This window comes from Aythya fuligula, chromosome 3 (genome assembly GCF_009819795.1).
Source record: "Aythya fuligula isolate bAytFul2 chromosome 3, bAytFul2.pri, whole genome shotgun sequence".
NCBI lineage: Eukaryota > Metazoa > Chordata > Aves > Anseriformes > Anatidae > Aythya > Aythya fuligula.
Window position 1 is genome coordinate 119187653 of NC_045561.1, and position 15327 is coordinate 119202979.

General features: G+C 69.6%; 2 protein-coding genes across 2 annotated transcripts; one reads left to right on the forward strand and one right to left on the reverse strand.

Moving 5' to 3' along the window:
• The first annotated feature begins 1481 nt into the window (after positions 1-1481).
• SLC30A3 (solute carrier family 30 member 3) lies at positions 1482-5083 on the forward strand. Its single transcript, XM_032184548.1, has 8 exons — positions 1482-1570; positions 3026-3132; positions 3220-3366; positions 3437-3590; positions 3969-4173; positions 4315-4420; positions 4720-4854; positions 4938-5083. The coding sequence occupies exons 1-8, from the start codon at positions 1482-1484 to the stop codon at positions 5081-5083; spliced, it is 1089 nt and encodes a 362-aa protein (XP_032040439.1).
• A 1136-nt stretch (positions 5084-6219) lies between these two features.
• GTF3C2 (general transcription factor IIIC subunit 2) lies at positions 6220-15142 on the reverse strand. The gene is made up of 17 exons (XM_032184549.1): positions 14604-15142; positions 13516-13810; positions 12873-12967; positions 12443-12520; positions 12013-12111; positions 11589-11813; positions 11257-11368; positions 10960-11077; positions 9556-9587; positions 9194-9323; positions 8831-8975; positions 8409-8570; positions 7984-8071; positions 7779-7907; positions 7343-7474; positions 6550-6657; positions 6220-6426 (listed from the first exon to the last, which is right to left on the reverse strand). The coding sequence occupies exons 1-17, from the start codon at positions 15140-15142 to the stop codon at positions 6220-6222; spliced, it is 2694 nt and encodes an 897-aa protein (XP_032040440.1).
• Between the last annotated feature and the right edge of the window lie 185 nt (positions 15143-15327).

Below are 15327 nucleotides of genomic sequence, written 5' to 3' on the forward strand. Positions count from 1 at the left end.
GGGGCAGGATCCCCCCTCGGCTGTCCCAGCACACCAGGACACCTCCAGCCCTCTCTGCCCTTTGCTGGCTCCCCCTCACTGCGGTGCCCACCGGGACCCCAGGTCCTTCTGTGCCCGGCTGCTTCCAAGCTGGGTGCCCCCGGCCTGTCCCGGTGCTGGGCTCGTTCCTCCCCAGGGGCCAGGCCTTGCAGCTCTCCTTGTGGAGCTGCAGCAGGTCCCTGTCAGCCCCGCTCTCCAACATGTCCAGGTCCCTCTGTGGCAGCACGACCCCTGGTTTATCAGCCACTCCTGAGTTTGGTCATCTGCAGACCGAGGGGATGCTGCTGCATCATCCGGACTGCTAATGAAGATGCTCAACAAGACTGGACCTAGTACTGAGCCCCAGGTTATCCATCTCGTTACTGGCCTCAAACTGGACTTTGTGCCACTGATCACCACCCTCTGGCCCAGGCTGTTCAGGTAATTTTCACCCAACCTCACCATCTGCACATGCAGCCCATACGTTAACAGCTTCTCTATGAGAATCTCATGGGAGATGGCAGCAAAGGCCTTACCAAAATCCAGAAGGACAACACCTGCTGCTCCCTCCCCTATCCATCAGACCGGTCGTTTTGCCATAGAAGCTCGCCAGGTTGGCCAGGCGTGACTTCCCCTTGATGAACCCATGCTGACTGCTCCTGGCAATCAGTTTCTCCTTTACTTGCCTGGAAATAACTCCCAGGATCAGCTGCTTCTTCCCTTTCCCAGGGATGGAGATGAGGCTTACACCCCCCGCACCCAAACAGCTCCTGTACAGGACCGGCTCCCACACCCCTCGCAGCCCCCCCGTGCAGAGCGCTCCCCGCACCCCAGCCCCGTTCCCGAGCAGCCCCCGTACGAGTGAACCAGCGCTCCCCGCGCTCCCACGGGCAGCCGGTGCCGTGCTGCTGGTGACGAGCCCCGGGCGGCGCGGGGGTGCCGGGTGCGGGCGGAGGCAGGGTCGGGGCTCCCCGCCGCGCCCCCCGCCGGTGTCCCGGTCCCTGCCGCCCGGCGGCGTTTGTGCGGGAGGAGCGGGGCGGGCGCTCCCCCCCCGCAGCTCCCGGTGCCCCGGGCGTCCCGAGACTTTGGTAACTCCAAGGGGAGCGCGCGTTCACTGGCGGCTGGCGGCCCCCGTGCCGAGGGAACCTCCGAGCACACGGCTCCCACCAGCAGCCGCTCCCGACGCGAGCCCTGCGGCCCCATCCCCGTGCCCGTCCCCAGCTCCGCGGCTCCGGGTCGGGAGCGAGCGCGGGGCCCCCCCGCGGCTCGGCGCGCGCCGAGGGAGGGGCGGGGCGGGGGCGGGGCGGGGGGCGGGGCCTGCCGGCGGCTCCATTCTGCCCCGCCACGCTCTGGGGGCGGGGCCTCGTCGGGGAGGCGGGGCCTCGTCGGGGGGCGGGGCCTCGTCGGGGGGCGGGGCCTGTGCCGTCCCGGCGCGCTGCCCGCGGTGCTGCCCGCGCCCCGCCATGGAGCCCCCGGCCCCGTCCGGCAGCGAGAGCGCCCGCCTGGTCAGACCGCGAGGCGGCCGCGCCGACGGCAGCCTGCGCCTCAAGAGGTACCGCCGGCACCCCGGCACCGGCACCTCCATCACCCCCGCCACCCCATCACCCCCGGCACCGGCACCCCCATCACCGGTGTCCCCATCACCGGCGCCCCCATCACCGGCGCCCCCATCACCGGTGTCCCCGCCGCTGCCGACGCCTCCGGCACCCCCGGTACCCCATCCCGCAATGCCGCCGGCACCGGCACGACCGGCACGACCGGCGCCCCCGGCACCCCCGGCACAGCCGCCCCCTCCGCCCCCCGCTAGCGCCACCTCCCAGTGCCCCCGGCACCCCCGGCACCCCCGGCTCCATCGCCCCCGCACCCCCCCCGCATCACCCTCCGCATCCGCAGCCCTCGATCCCCCGACACCCGCTCCCCCCTCACCCCGGGCACCTCCGTCATCCCCCGCGTCTCCATCATCCCCGGCCCCCCGAGCCCCCGGCTTCCTCGGCGCCGTAGCCCCCGACCCCGGCACCCCCCGACGTCGCCACCCCCCGCGCTCCCGGGATCCGCAAGCCCCCGGCCCGTCCGGCGCCCCCCGCCCCCGCGCCCTCATCCATCCGGCTGTCACCGGCACCTCCGCAGCCCCCGGCCGGCCCCCAGCCAGCACCGGCATCGCCGCCCAGCCCGCGGCGGCATCCTCAGCCCCTCAGACCTGCACGCGTCCCCTCCCCGGTACCGTCGCCTCCTTCCAACCGGAACCATCCCCCCCCACCTGTGCGCCATCCCCGCGGGTGTCCAGCCGACACCGGCGCCCGGCTGCCACCCCCGCGCCGATGCTCGTCCGTCCATCGTCCCCCGTACCTGCACCCGCGCCCCGTCCCCCCTCTGCCCTCACGGGTGCCCCGCGCATCAGCGCTTTGAGCCCTGTCCCCGGCACCCCGTGCACCCCCCGCCCCACACCGACGGCCGCCCGGCCCGTCCGTCACGGCCCTGCACCGGCAGCGACACCTCGAGCCCCCCGGCCCCGGCCCCGGGATGGAACCGCCGTCCCCCGCCGCCCCCGTCCAGCCTTCCCCCGGCCCGACGCGGGCAGCCCCGGCCGTGCGGGGACGGGGCGGGGGCGGACCGGCCCCCGGGCACCACCCGGCCCCGCCGGCAGCCCCGCGCCGCCCTCCGCCGAGGCGCTCGAGTGCCCCGTGCCCTCCCGGAGCCCCCGTCCTTCGTCCCGGTTTCTCGGCGCGTTCGTGCACGGAGCCCAGGGGCGAGGGCGCAGCCCCCGGGGGCCGCCTCCGCCGGCTTCGCTACCGGCTGCGGCGGGGCCGGCCCCGAGACCGGGCACCGGAGGGACGCGTGCCCCGCAGGGGACGGGGGTGCCGGGAGCCCCCTCCCGGGCACGGCTCTGACCACCTTTCCCCCCCAGGCTGTTCGCAGGCTCCCGGGACGCCCCGGCACCGCTGCGCCCCGGGGAGGGCGGGCAGGACGCGGCCCCGCAGCCGGGGGGGGCCCCGCAGTGCCCCTGCAGCCCGGCCCCCCCCGGCCCCGACCCCGGCCCGGAGAGGCTCCAGGCCCGGCGGCAGCTGAGCATCGCCTGCACCGTGTGCTGCGTCTTCATGGTTGGAGAGGTGATAGGTAACGGGGGGACGGGGCTGGGACGGGGCCGGGACAGGGCTAGGACACCCCCCCCGGGCCCCAGCCACCAGCTGTGCCATCCCGCAGGCGGGTACCTGGCGCACAGCCTGGCCATCATGACGGACGCAGCCCACCTGCTGACGGACGTGGGCAGCATGTCCGTGAGCCTCTTCTCGCTTTGGGTCTCCACCCGCCCGCCCACCAAGACCATGAGTTTTGGCTGGCACCGCTCAGGTGAGGCGGGGGGCTCAGCACCGGGGGAGCCCCGTGGCTGGGGCAGGCACTGATGGCCCCCACCCCGCAGAGACGCTGGGTGCGCTGGCCTCCGTCCTCTCCATCTGGGTTGTCACCGGGGCTCTCGTCTACCTGGCGGCTGCACGCATCATCAGCAACGACTACGAGATCGAGGCACGAGCCATGCTGGCCACGTCTGCCAGCGCCGTGGGTGTCAACCTGGTGTATGTCCCACGCACCCTCATCCCTACCTCCTCTGGCCCCACACAGCCCTGGCCTGAGCCCTGCCCCATGCGTGCACCTGGTGGCCCAAGCCCCCAGCCCCAGCCCCCAGCCTTCCTCCCCTCAGTGCTGCCTCCTCCTACTCCCTGACCCCGCTCCCCGCCCCACATACATCCCCTGCCCCCCCCAGCAGCATTTCCCCTCAGCCCTGCCCTCGTGCCCCAGTCCCAAATCTCCCAAATTCCCGTCCTGCCCTGAACCCCCGCACAGTGGCTGCGCTGTCCCTGCTGAGCCCTGGCTGTGCTCTCTCCCCCACCCCGGTCGGGTCAGCGGGGCCTCTCGCTCCCTGCCCAGCCCTGAGCCCGCTCTGCTCCCCGCAGCATGGCATACATCCTGCACCAGGCCCCCGCCATCCACGGCCACGGCGCGGGGGGCTACGAGCAGCTGGAGAGCGCGGGGGGCTGCCTGCCCGGCCATGCCCCCCTGCCTGGCAGCACCAGCGTCCGTGCAGCCTTCATCCACGTGGTGGGTGACCTGCTGCAGAGCATTGGTGTCCTGGTGGCCGCCACCATCATCTACTTCAAGGTGCGTGGTCCCCGCGTGGGCTGGGCTCCCGTCCTCCACCAGGCACTGGGGGGCACTGGGGGGCACTGGGTCCCCAGGGGTCCCAGCCCAGCTTGCTGGCGTTTCCTGCCCGCAGCCTCACGCAGCCCCTGCTCTTTGCAGCCCCAATGCAAGATCGCAGACCCCATCAGTACCCTCTTCTTCTCGGTCTTCGTCCTTGGCTCCACCCTCACTATCCTCAGAGACGTCTTCAGAGTGCTCATGGAAGGTGAGGGGGGGACAGGGAAGGGGCTGCAGGGGCTGCTCGGGGAGCACAGAGCAGCCCACCCCACAGCAACCTCTGCTCCCTACCCAGCCCACCCCCAGCATTCCTGGCCCCTCTGAGCCCCCCCAGACCCTTCTCTGCCACATGGGGAGCAGCTGCCTCACCCCAGAGGCACTGTGCCGCAGCCTGGTCCCAGATTGGGGGTGTCCCCACTCCCAGCTGCCCCCCAGGCCCCAGGCCCCCTGACCCCAGCTGGGGAATAGGGCTGGGGCCGGCCCCTCCCTGACTGGCCTGGCTGGCAGGGGCACCGCGGGGCATCAAGTTCGACGCAGTGAAGGAGGTGCTGCTGGCAGTGAGCGGGGTGAGGGGCACCCACGACCTGCACATCTGGGCGCTGACGCTGAGCCACCCCGTGGTGTCCGTGCACGTGGCCGTGGGTGAGTGCCCTGCGCTGGCTCGCGCAGCCCCAGGGGCTGGGCTGGGGGCCGTGGGGCTGATCGTGGGTCCCTGCCACCTCCAGACGCCAGCGCCAACCCCGAGACGGTGCTGCGGGACGCCACCAGCCAGCTGCAGAGCAAATTCGGCTTCGTGTCGTGTACGGTGCAGGTGGAGCGGTACCAGGAGGAGGCATTGGGCTGCCCGCACTGCCAGGACCCCCGGGCCTGAGCCCTTTGCCCACTGTGGGATGGGGGCACCGTAGGGCGGGTGCAGTGCCTGGAGTCCTGCCCCGGTGCTGCCCCGTGTCCACCACCTCCATAGACCCCACGGGCCCCAGCCCTGCTCAGCGTGGGGCACAGCACCCGGCCCTTGCAGCACAGCGCTGCGGTGCCCCTGGGAGCCTCCAGTGCTGCTCTGCAACGCCAGGGGCCAAACCCGGCACAGCCCTGGGCACGGGGACCATGCGCCAGGCAGGAGCAGTGCCCCAGGCCCAGTGCCCAGGGGTCTGTGCTTGCTGCTGTGCTGGGGGCTGCCTGTCCCCTCCCTCTCCGCTGCATCCACACTGGGATGGAGCTCGCCCCGAGCTCTGGGTGGTTTTGCTCCCAGCTGTGAGGCCCAGGCGGGGGCTGGGTGCTGCCGTGCCTTGGCCTGACCCATTCCCACCTTCGTGAGTCTGTCTGGTGCACCTGTGGCGTGTCTGTGTCTCATTGTGCAAGGACTCCAGCGGGTGGCCGCACAGCTCGTGGCCACCAATAAATGTGTCAGAGCAGCCGAGGCATCCGCACGGAGGGGAGCGGGGAGGGCTCTGACAGCGCCGCGCCCCAGGCCTCCCCCCCACGGTAGCACCACCAGCACCCCGTACAAAACAAACCACATTTACTGCACCGCTGAGAACACAGGCTCAATGTGAGCGATTCCAGAGCTCCCGGCGCTGCTGCAAGCCACATCTGCCCCACGCAGGGCAAGGCCAGCCCGGTCCCCCCCACCAGGACCCGCACTGTGGGGTCTGCCAGCAACGGGAGGGGGGCAGGCGAGCGCAAGCACAGCCCCACATGCGTCTCCGTAGCTCTTCCCCTGCATCAGACCCTGAGACCCGCAGCTCAAGCCATAGACACGACCCCAGTCCCACTGCCCTCCCCGCACCAGCTCAAACCAAAGAGCGCAGAAAGGACCCATCTGGGCCCAGAGCACGAGGACGAGCGTCCTGAGCATCCTGGGTGACAGCCAGGAGCAACCATCCCTCCCCAGGGCAGGCCCCGGGTAAGAAGCACCAAGAGGGGCACGCAGCCCCTGGCACCCAGCAGCGCAGACGCCGGAGCTGCTGCTGTGGGCGAACGCAGGCAGTGGCAGCGAGGGGCCCCCCGCTACTCGGCTGGCAGGGGGGAGGCTGCGGCGGGGCCGGGGCTGCAGGGCTCAGCCCCGTACAGTGAGCTGAAGCGGGCACGGCACTGCGGCAGCAGCTGCTGGTCTGTGCCAGACTCCAGCCCCGCCACGCAGTGCGCCCGCACGATGCCAGCCTGCCCGCCGGACAGCAGCCAGCCCTGCGAGTCCAGGTTGGGGCTGAAGCGCACCTGCGGGAGGAGAAGGGGGTCAGGAGGGACGGGGCCGAGGCACCAGGACCCCGGCCCCCAGGGGCAGCACGTGGCAGCCTCTGCTCTCCTGGGAGTGCTGATGGCTCGGAGCAGCCACCTCACCTTGTGCAGGGACTCCAGCTGCAGGCGGTCGAGGCTCAGCTCTGCCTTCACCTCCTGCGAGTGCATCCTGCGCATGGGCTCCCGGCTCGAGAAGTTCTTGAAGCTGCGCTGTGAAAGGGCAGCACGGTGAGGGGCAGCACAGCACGAGGAGCTGCAGGCAGGGCTTGGCCAGGGGACTGAGCCTGCCACAAAGGGCAGCACTGCCACGGGGCAGCACAAACCACCCCCCCGGGGAGTGATTGGAGCAGGGAGGTCCCCCTCAGCCATGCCCTGCTCCAGGGCTGTCAGCTTGGATGCTCCCCATCCCTGGGGCCCTGGGCGTGCTGCCTTTTCCTGAGACCCCTCACAAAGGGCTCCAAGGACAGCCTGGCACGGCAAGTACAGGCCCAGGCAGGCTGAAAGCCCCAGGCTCCTTCCCAGTGCTGGGGGACCCAAATTGCTGCCTTGTACCCAGCACACCCAGAGCTTCATCCTGCCCTGGGCTCGTGTCCTCAGCCCTGCTCAGGACCAGGCACAGGGCTCACTGCTGGGGCTGCCCAGCCAGGCAGACCCTGCTGTGAGGCCCGGGCTCCCTGGGCACAGAGCAGAGCATCCCCTTGCTCTCTGGGGGGGCTGCTGAAGTCAGGCTGTGCTGGGTGAAGGGCTGCCGCGCGATCTGTGCCACTTCCCCATGCACTGCTGTCCCCACACACCCAGCCAGCCCAGCTGACTGGGCTCTCCCCCTGCCCCCATGCCCTGAGGCCACCACCAGTCCTGCTCCTGGTCAGGAGCACTCCATCCTCTGCCCTCGTACCAGGTCCGTGTCCCGAAACCGAATGTAGGCCTTTGCCACCATCTCGCTGTAGAGCCTGGTCTTCGGCAGTGCCTGCTCACCATTCTCTGGTCCTGTGGGGCCGCAGGGCAGCAGATCAGCTTTGTAGACTGGCTGTGGGGGAGATGCAGCTGAGGGCAGGGCAGCGGGTCTGTCCGTGCCCCTCAGGTGGCCGCAGCACCAGGGACAGCACCGGGGCTGCAGGAACCTTGCCACAAGGACAGGGGACAGAGAGGGGACAGAGAGGACAGGCCTTCCCCACGCACAAGCCCATCCCCGAATGTCCTGATGCCTGTGCCCAGACGTAGGACCCCTGGCAAGGGCCGGGTGTCAGCACCCACCCAGCAGCCCAGCAGCACCGCCCAGCCCAGCTCGGTGCACACGCAGGCACCGCTCGGACAACGCAACGGCTGCTTACAAATCTGCGGTCCGACGAGCGCTTGACGTTGAGGGGATTGATGGCCAGGTCGGGCAGCACCGCAGCCACCAGCTCGCCCGTGATGTCTCCAGCAGCCACCGTGTTCAGCCAGTCCGAGCCAGAAATGCTCTGCAGGAGGAGACGGGGCTAGGGCACAGGGCCTGCGGCAGGCCCCTGACCCCCACACGGCTCTGATGCCTCTTACCCACACAGTCCCCTTGCGAGGGGCCACAAAATAAGCCTTGAAGCCCAGGTACCCGGCGTCAATGTAGTGGATCCCACAGAGACCGTAACTGCAACAGAAAGGAAGGGATGAGGGAACAGCTCTGAGCTGCCACCCCGAAGGAGCGGGAGCCCCGCAGCCCAGGTGCAAGCCACATCCCCAGGGCTGGGAGCTATTCCCAGCCCTGCCCAAGGGCATTGTCCCCCCCTTGCTAGCCTGGCTTGTGCCCAGAGACAGGTGCCCTCAGCTGCACCACCACCACGGCTGCGATGCAATGCTCCGTGAGCAGAGCTCGCCCTCACATTCCCAGGCAGGGAGGGACCAGAGGGGACCTCGCGCTGGGGACAGACAGAGGTGAGAGCAGATCCCAGCTGCAGAGCAGGCACTGTGATGGCCCCAGCACTCACGAGGCATAGCAGTTGTCCTGGGCCACGGTAACCCCGTTGTAGGGCAGCAGCCAGGCCACCTCGGTGCTGAGGAACCGCTTGATGCTGTTGATGGGCTCGTAGAGCCGCCGCAGGTCCCAGAACTTGATCTTCCTGTCATTCCCTGCCGTGACCAGGAAGTTGCTGAGAACCAGGAGAAAGGCAGCACTGAGACCCCAGAGCAGAGCTCTGCCTTGTCCCCGCTCCTGCAGCACAGCTCCCACAGGAGCAGTGCAGCCACCCCTCAGCCCAGAAACCCCAGTCCAGCCTCAGTGCCTTGGAGGGCCAAGTGCCACCAGCGCTGAGTCTGCTGGAACCCATCTTGGCACAGCAGCCTCGTTGGCAGGAGAGAGCCTGCTCCGTCAGGAAGCACTCGCTCCCAGCACCAGCTTCCCAGCCCTCACCTGTTGGCTTTGCACCACTCGATGCTCCGCACAGCATGGTCGTGGGCTAGGAAGCTCTGGAAAGGGTAGAGCTTGAGGGAGCCGTCGGGCTGGCACACACGCTGCAGCAGGGACTTGGTGAGCAGGTTCCAGATGGCCACGGTGCCTGCAGGGCGCACACAGGACAGCTGCCCCGCTTCTGCCCCAGCACAGGGGAGCGACTGGGCACAGGGCAGAGGATGCACAGCACCACACTGGGGGACCTGAGGCAGTGCGGAGCAGGAGCACGAAGCTTGTGGTGTGACTGCCTGCTGCAGGGCAAGAGCTGCGCCTTGAAGGCTCTGCCATGGGACACAGCCTACCCTGAGCAAGAGGGGAACTCACCATCATAAAAACCAGCCGCAAGGTGGTGGTGGGGCTTGGACGGCATCCAGGAGAGGCTGAAGCATTGGCCACTTTCTGATGGGCTCCCCGCCTGGATAGAGCCCACCTGGAGCGTGGTGGTACACTGCACCTGGAGGCAAAAAGACAAGCATAAGCCACAGCCCTGTGCTGTCACCACCTGTCCCAAGAGCCAGGGCCATGCAGGTTTGGGACCACAGCTCTAAGGCTGCTGCCCCAAACACACTGGGGCCAGCGAGCTCCGCAGGCTTCCTGATGCCCTCCCCAGCTCCCCACCAGCCCCAGGCAGGAGGCTGGCTGGGTGTCAGCCCCAACAGGGGAGCACAGCAGCAGCAGACACTGACCTTGCAGATAACGTGCTTGGGGAGGGACCCATCTAGAAGAGAGCAGAGGAAGGTCAGGACAGCCACCGGCTGGAGCTGCTCACAGCCTCAAATCTGGCCTGGTGCTCCCAGGTCCCTGGCTGGGGCTCCCGTCCCTGTCCTGCCCACTCGTGCACCCAGACGATGTGCGTGCACAACAAGATGCCTGCAGGACCCCCGGTGCTGGTTCTGCCCACAGGAGCATCCCTGACAGTGCTGGGCAAGGAGTCCCACCTCCAGAGGGGGGCTGCCCTCTGCACGCAGCAGAGAACCAGGCACGTCTGCATCTCAGAGCGAGGCAGCCACAGGCGGAGGTGGTGCCGTGCGGATACAGGAGAGCCATGCGCCTCCTCTGGCACTGCAAACACACCAGGACACAGCGCAGAGAGGAGCCCCGGGCTGGGTGTGCAGTGGAAGCACTGGGGCAGGCACACGGGGGGCCCAGCAGAGCCGTGCTGAGCCGGGAGCCACAGCACACTGCAGCCTGGCAGCGATCCCACAGCTGCAAATCCCCACCAGCACCCCGACGCGACCGCGCGGCGCAAGGACAGTCCGTGCTGCCGCAGCCTGGCTGATGCGACACGACAGGACCCAGCTGGTCCACGGGAGCTGTGCAGGCTGGGGAAGGATCCGCGCCTGCTGCTGCAAGCTCCCCACGCAGGGGCTGCGGCAGCCAGCGCAAACCGTCCGGAACCAGCGGCCTGGGAGGGGGCTGGGAGAGGCAGCACCAGCAAACGGCGCAGGCGGCGGCGCCGCACGCTGCTGGGGGCTGGCAGGCACGCGCCGGTGCAGGGAGCCCATTTCCCACTGTCAGCAGCGAACGTATGGGCTGTCAGCCACGGCTGAGCGACCACGAGCGGCACGCACAGGTCATCAATCTCGCTCAGCACCCAGCAGATGAGGCTATTACAAGCACCATTAGGCAGTGCCAGACGGGAGCGCAGAGCCCCAGATCCACACGACAAACGGCCGGGTGGGAAGGCGCAGCTCTGCCCCAGCAGGACGTGCTCCCCCCACCACCCCCTGCAGCAGGCAGGAAGGCTCAGAACACAGGGGTGCAGCCGTGCCCTGCAGTGATGCCGCTGAGTGCCCCCACAGCCCCCAGTCTGCAGCACCCGGGTGTGCTGTGACCCCCAGACAACGGCAGCCACCCCCCGTCCTCTCCCCTCCCCTCTCCCACCAGGCCCCATCCCGCAGCGCTGCCCCATCCCCACCCCGCTCACCGCCACTGCCTGCACGGCCCCGCGGTGTCAGCGCCCCGCTCGCCCCCCAGCACGGCACACACACCCCCCACACACCCTGTGCTGGGGGTGGGCAGGCCCCGGGCTCGTGCGCTGCCCCCCCGGCACGCAGCGACGAGGGGCAGGGTGCCACAGCTCTTCCTACCTTTTACCTGGGTTCTCTGGCAGCTCTGCAGGGCGCCGGGGTGCGGGAGGGCGTACAGCACCACGCTGCCGTCCGAGAAGGCCACAGCCAGGAGGCCCAGCCGGCTCATCTGAGGGTGCTGCAGAAACACGCGCGGGCCCTCAGCCTCCCGTTGGCTGTTGTCAAAGGGGCGAGGGCCCCCTGCGCTATCCTGCCTGGCCAAGGCAAGGCTTTGGCAGGGACGAGGAATTCACAGTCGGCAGGACAAAGCCAAAGGCAGCCCGAGGGCTGGCACGGCCTCTCCCACCGCACACCCACCTTCCTGGAGGTGCTGGGCGGCTCCCAGGCACCGCTGGGGCAGAACTTCATGTCCCAGACACAGCCGTGGTCGGTAGCGACAGCGTAGGCCAGCCCGGCTTTGTCGGCAGAGCTGCAGGCATGGGTTGAACGGTGAAAAACAGCGGAGCTGGTGCCCAGCAGCTCCAGCACACAGCAGAAGAAAGCTGGCTGCCAGCACCGCCCTGCGAGGCTCAGCCTCTGGGAGAGGACGAACCACCAGGCAGCAGGCTGCCACCAGCCCCACCACCGGGGTTCAAGGGTCCCACTCCCACCCCCCTTCCCTGCCGGGGCCATCCCCAGGCCGGACTCACCCCTCCTGCTGCAGCGTGCCCAGGCTCCAGAGCTGCAGCAGCGCCGGGCCCCTGTGGAGCCCCGCCACGCTGTGCGTCTCATCCATGCTCTTGTGACAGTACAGGCACACGTACTGGGGGGCCGCCGAGCCCTCCGGGGTCGGGCACCACTCCATCGCCCACACGGGGCCGCCCACAAAGAACGACACGTCCCGGCGCTCCTCGTGGGGCTGCAGGGAGTTGAACCTGCCGGCAGGAGGGCAGGTCAGGCTGCTGGGCAGGAGCAGCACCACCACGGGACAAGGCACGGCAGCACCCAGCCAGCGCAGAGCCCCGACACAGGGCTGGACATGGCAGGATCCCAGAGCACGCAGCAGCCGTGCAGCCCGGGGACTGGGGGGCACCGTAACGCCTCCCAGCACCCCAGAGCAGCCCCTCCACCAACCTGTTCAGCCTGTACAAGGCACCATTGTCTTCAATGCCCTCCCGCTGGATAGTGAAGAGGGGAGACTTCTCCTCCACTGGCAGGTACGGGGCAGCTTCGCTGGGGAAGCAGAGGAGTGTGAGAGGATGCCTGCAGCCATCCCACCCCCCACACAGCACAGCACGCTGCTGCTGGCCTCCCTGGGGCACTCGGACTCCTTGGCCAAAGCCACAAGTCCCCCAGAGCCCGTGAGAAGGTGCCATCTGCTCTACTAGGACCTGGCCCTAAGAGGGGGAGGCAGGAGCACAGCCCTTAAGGCCAATCCTCCCCTCTCCACCCCAGCCCGCTCCCCACCGTGCCAGGACTACCCCAGGATGCAGCCTGAGTGCAGGCAGCGCCTGTGCCACACGTCCCTTCTGTGCCCTCGCCCTCCCTGTGCCACTGACGGTACCTTTCAGAGAGACACGTCCACTTGTGCACCAGAGGGATCCAGTCAGGGAACTCCCACCGCGAGTACTTCTGCTCCCGCCTGCAGCGGATGTAACGGGCATCACCACCCTGCTCCCCAGCAGCACCGCGGGGCTTGTGCCCTGCTCTGTCCTGGCCACAGCACACCCCTGCCCTGCTGAGGGCCCCCAGCTCCATCCAGACCCCACACAGCCCCACGCACGGCCCCAGGCAGGGGCTGCACAGCGGTGGGGACGAGATGAGGCTGAGATGAGCGGGTTCCCATGCTGTCCCCAGCAGGTGCCAGCAGCACACTGGTGCTCCTGATAGGAGCCCTCCGTCCTTGCACCTATGACAACCACTACGGACACCACCGCCCGCTGCAGCCAGCCCAGCCCCCCACCCAGCACTGCACCCCCCGGCCCTGCACTCACAGGCTGCAGGTGATGCTGGAGCACTTCTCCACCGGGACCATGACGGAGTTGGGGAAGCCGTTGGGAGCAAGGCCTCGGCACTGGGGCTTGGATCTCTGGGCACAAGAGCAGACTCAGCACAGGACCTGGCCAGAGGACCCCACCCGGGCCGCCCCAGCCTGCCCAAACCTTCCCGCGAGCCCCTGGGGGCCGAGCCTGCCCAAAAGGCACTGACACAGCGCACAGGCACAGGGCTTTCTCCCAGTCTCCACAGCAGCAGTCACCCAACACCGTGTCGCTCTGTGCTAAAGGCACAAAATCCTACAGGGCAGCCTCCAGGACCCTGCCTTAACCTGCCATCAGCTTCAGCAGCAGCCTGGCACCCCGCACGCTCCCCCAGGAGCACAGCTCCCTGTCCCCACCCAGGCTCTCAGCTGCCTTTGCCTGCAGTTAAGCCCGAGGAGCTCACGCCTGCACTTACACCATACAGGAACTGTGCCAGCCCTGACAGAACCCTGCTTTGGGGCTGACCTGCCTCAAATAGACAGGGTGGGTGGGCAGGGGTACATGCACACATGACACACACCAGGCAGCAGCTCAAACGCCGTGTCATTTATGGCACGCCAAAGGTAAGAATCAGTCAAGGCAAAGACCCTGCCCTTACCCCTGCAGATGACGTCCTCGTGCTGTGCCGCCGATGCGGCTCCAGCTCCGACTCTGACTCCTCGCTGAGCGCAGCATCGCTGCCTTCCTCCTCCTCGGCCTGCAGCAACACCTCCTTTGAGGGCACAAAGTCAGTGTCTTGTGCGGGATCATCGCTGTCAGTCTCCTCCTCCTTTTTCCTCCGACGCTTCTTCTGGACACGCTCAGGCTCCGGCTCTTGGGCACCCTCGTTGGGAGCTGGGGGCTGGTACGCAGATGTCAGCTCCTCCGCCAGCTCCTGGAGGTAAAGCAATGCCCTGGAACAGCGAAGGCATCGCCCAGCAGTGAACACAGGGAGCTGCACTCAGCCCTGCCAGCTCTCTAGCGCTGTCTGGGCTCCAGCACTGCCCAGTCAGGCTGCACCAGCACCTGCCCGGATGGCACGGCCAGCACCCAGGCCCTCCCCAGCCTCCCCAGGCCCTCCGGGAGCAGCTGGGAAGGCATCCAGCATGCAGAGTGGCGCCTGGCCTGCTGCCAGCCAGAAGGTGAGGCAGCCGGAGAGCTTCCTGCGAGCTCAGCAGAGGAGTTCCTGCGGGGACACGCTGCCGCAGCAGGTGCTGGGCGCCCCTCAGCACGGGGTGAGGGGTCGGGCACCGCAGCTCCCAGCTCTGCCCTGCAAACCCAGGCGGCTCAGGGGGTGCCTGCGCTGCCCGACCGGCCTTCAGAGGCCCCGCGGAGCAGCGTGTGGCTGCCACACGGATGAGCCTCCCCCCGGCTCTGCCAGGAACCACCTCTGCACTGCCACAGGCGGCCCCCTGCTGTCACACAACGCGCGCTCAGCCGCAGCCCTGGCTGCTGTCCACACCCCGCTGCTGAGCCCCGGGACCTTCTCCTACAGCAGGAGCTGGTTCCGTGGGAAACCCGTTTGAAGCCCGTTTGTTCCATAGGGAACCAGTTTGTCGCAGGATGTAGGACAAACGCTTCAGGAGCGGCACTGAGGTGCCTCAGACGAGGAGGGGCCTCACGGAGCCCTGTGCCCGCAGCCCCGAGCCTCCCCCTCCTCCCCTCCCGTTCCCTTCCCGTTCCCCGCCCGGCCCCGGCCCCGCTCACACTCTGGCTGCCCGCCTCTTGGGGCGCCGGCCGGGGGCGGCCTCCAGGCCCTCGGCGGCCTCGCTGCCGTCCAGCGCCTTCTGCACGCAGAGCGGCTCCGGGGCCGGGCACGGCAGGTCCCGGGACAGCTGCAGCACCAGCAGCTCCGCCTTGGACTTGCGGCCCCGCTTCCTGGGCGCGGCGGCCACGGGCCCGTTCCCCGCGCCCCTCGAGGTCTCGCCGCTGCCGTCGGGGCCGTCGGGGCCGGCGTCGCTCCGGGCCTCGGCCGCGGCCGCCCCCTCCCCGCCGCCTGGCGACGGCTCCAAGGCCGGGTCCCCTGCGGAACGGCACGGCCGGGTCAGCACCGGGCCGCGGGACAGCGCCGCCGCCCCCCGGAGGGCCCCGAGCTCACCCGCGCGGCCCCGGCCGCGGCCCCGGCTCCGCCCGGCGGCCGCCGCTCCCCGTCCCGGCCGGCCCCGGCGGCTCCGGTCCCGGCAGCGCGGCCCGCGGGCGGCCCCGCCCGGCCCCGCGGCCCCGGCCCCGGCCCCGCGGGACGCCATGCGCCGAGCTCCGGGAGCGCCTCAGGCCGGCGCCTCCCGCATGGCCCCGGCCCGGGCCGCGCCGCCGCCACCCGCCCCGCGCGGCGCCGGGCCCGGAACCCGCAACATGGCGGCGGGCGGCGCGCGGCGATGGCGTCACCGGGCCGGCGGCACCGCCCGGACACGTGCGGCCCCCGGCACGTGAC